This window comes from Mandrillus leucophaeus, unplaced genomic scaffold (assembly GCF_000951045.1).
Source record: "Mandrillus leucophaeus isolate KB7577 unplaced genomic scaffold, Mleu.le_1.0 Scaffold430, whole genome shotgun sequence".
Lineage (NCBI taxonomy): Eukaryota > Metazoa > Chordata > Mammalia > Primates > Cercopithecidae > Mandrillus > Mandrillus leucophaeus.
This window is the reverse complement of record NW_012104588.1, coordinates 826,652-828,829: the sequence shown is the minus strand read 5'-3', so window position 1 is coordinate 828,829 and position 2,178 is coordinate 826,652. Positions and strand designations below refer to the sequence as shown.

The window sequence follows — 2,178 nt, the reverse complement described above, 5'->3', positions numbered from 1 at the left end:
AGAGTTTAGGGAAAAAACCGTCACCTGAAAGCTTTCAGCACCTGTGTTGGATCTGATGGGAATCTGTAACAAAAACACATTTTTAATATCTAAGGAAGGAAAAGCAAAAAAGTTTAAAAGCTGTACTACTTTTTGAAATGTAAATACTAGATGGCCACCTGTCACTTAGATAGAAATGAATTGGGACAAAGGGAGCCCATATAAGGTAGTATCAGCCTAGAAACTCAGAATTTGAAACATTTGATCTTCAAACTTATTTTAATTCTTCTGTGTGAGGAATCGCTATTTACAACATTGTTAGCTATTTTATTTTTAGGTGAGTTTTTACACCTGTAAAAATGATGGGTGTTTAAAAAACACCATAGCATGCTGTCAAAGCAGTTTCTTAGTTTAATGCGATTTAATGCAATACGTTTAAATAAAAGCCCTGTATTGATGTTAAGTAGAGGCAGTATGTCGAGGTGAAAAGATTGCAGGCCTGGAGACCAGCGAGGTGGAGTTTCACCAGCTGCCTCTGTGCTAGCATGAAGCAGTTTTCTGAGGGGTAAAGAACTTCCTGTCTCGACCCCAGGTTTCCCTTTACAAACCGAGGAGCCGGGCCTGTTCGCTTGCTTCACTTGCTTTCACCTTTGACATCTGTGACATACTAATGGAACCAAAGCTTTTCTCCAAAGACCTCAAAGCACAGTTAGAGAACTTCAAAGAGTAAGCATTAAAGAGAACCCAAGAACAAAAATGAAAAAGGTTGGGGCGAAGCAAGAAGCGACCAGGGAAAGGTCTAATATTGCCGCTTGTGGGGAGACAGATGCTCAGAAGTCTTCCCCGACTGTCTTGGCGACAGTGAAGCCACTAACCCCACCAGCTCCGTAGCCCATGATACCTTCCATGCAAGGAAGATTAAAAAAATATTGAAGCTTGGGTGTGGTGGCTCACGCCTATAATCCTAGCACTTTGGGAGGCCAAGGCAGGTGGATCACCTGAGGTCAGGAGTTTCAAGACCAGCCTGGCCAACATGGTGAAGCCCCGTCTCTACTTCAAAATAAAAAAATTAGCCAGGCGTGATGACAGGCGCCTGGAATCCCAGCTACTCAGAAGGGTGAAATAGGAGAATAGCTGGAACCCGGGAGGCAGAGGTTGCAGAGCCGAGATCGCACCACTGCACTCCAGCCTGGGTGAAAAAGCGAAACTCTATCTAAAAAAAAAAAAATTATTGGGAAGCTTTTCACTTTTACCTTGTTAATAGTAGCAATGGATTTTACAGAACTTTTTGATAATAACTAACATCAACATATATGATATCCCAGGTACCATGCTTTCTACCTTTTACATACATGTTCCCCCTTTCATTCTCACCCTGGTGTTAGGGGATAAATTCAAAAATTACTTCCATTTTCCAGATGAAAAAATTGAGGCTAAGAGAGAGATGAAACATCTTGCCCAACCAACACAGCTAGGAAGTGGGGGAGACAGGATTTGAACCATTGCTTGCCTCACCCTGTAATTAGTGTTCCCCAGGGGCCCATTTCCATCCATTAACTGCTTCAATCTTTGCAACACTGCAAGATGGGCAAAACAAATATCTCACTTTTGCAGGTGAGGAGACCGAGGCTACAGAGGCTTCCGTGGCATTCCAGAAAGCACAGAGCTCCTAAGTGAGATTCCACCCTTTGTCACTGTCATGCCAGTCCCCTTCTCTGCCAGACTCTGATCTGTGACACTGCCACGTGTTTTCAGTGCCTAAAGCTCTTTGGCAGGGGTTGGTTTGAAACCTTCAGAAGCTGTCTTAGTTCTTCCAGGCCTAGGGTGTATTACTTTAAATTATCATTGGGAAAGGGCACCATTAATTACAGTCATCTTGCACCTAATAATGGGTGTGTGTGCCTCACTGTTGTCCTGCTCTTGCCTCACACAGATTTGACTTTATCTACGATCTTTTTGAACATGTTTCAAGCCGCAACAACCAGGATACCTTGAAATGTGGAAGCAAACATCGGCGGCCTACAGTCAGCTCCCAGTTCAAGGTTCGTTTTCACTGCTGGCTTAGAGGAATCCATCGGCACTGTGCTTTTAAGAATTGAAAAGAGAGGGGGAGGGGGGAGGTATTGCATTGGGAGTTATACCTGATGTAAATGACGAGTTGATGGGTGCAGCATGCCAACATGGCACAAGTATACATAT

The 2,178-nt window shown here is 43.6% G+C and overlaps 1 protein-coding gene across 1 annotated transcript in view; it reads left to right on the top strand.

Moving 5' to 3' along the window:
- The window catches only part of MYO10 (myosin X), a 362,468-nt gene that overhangs the window by 232,104 nt on the left and 128,186 nt on the right, over positions 1-2,178 (top strand). The window contains exon 18 of the mRNA XM_011993607.1: positions 1,913-2,021. Coding sequence (XP_011848997.1) covers positions 1,913-2,021 — 109 coding nt within the window. The remainder of the gene's footprint in view (positions 1-1,912; positions 2,022-2,178) is intronic.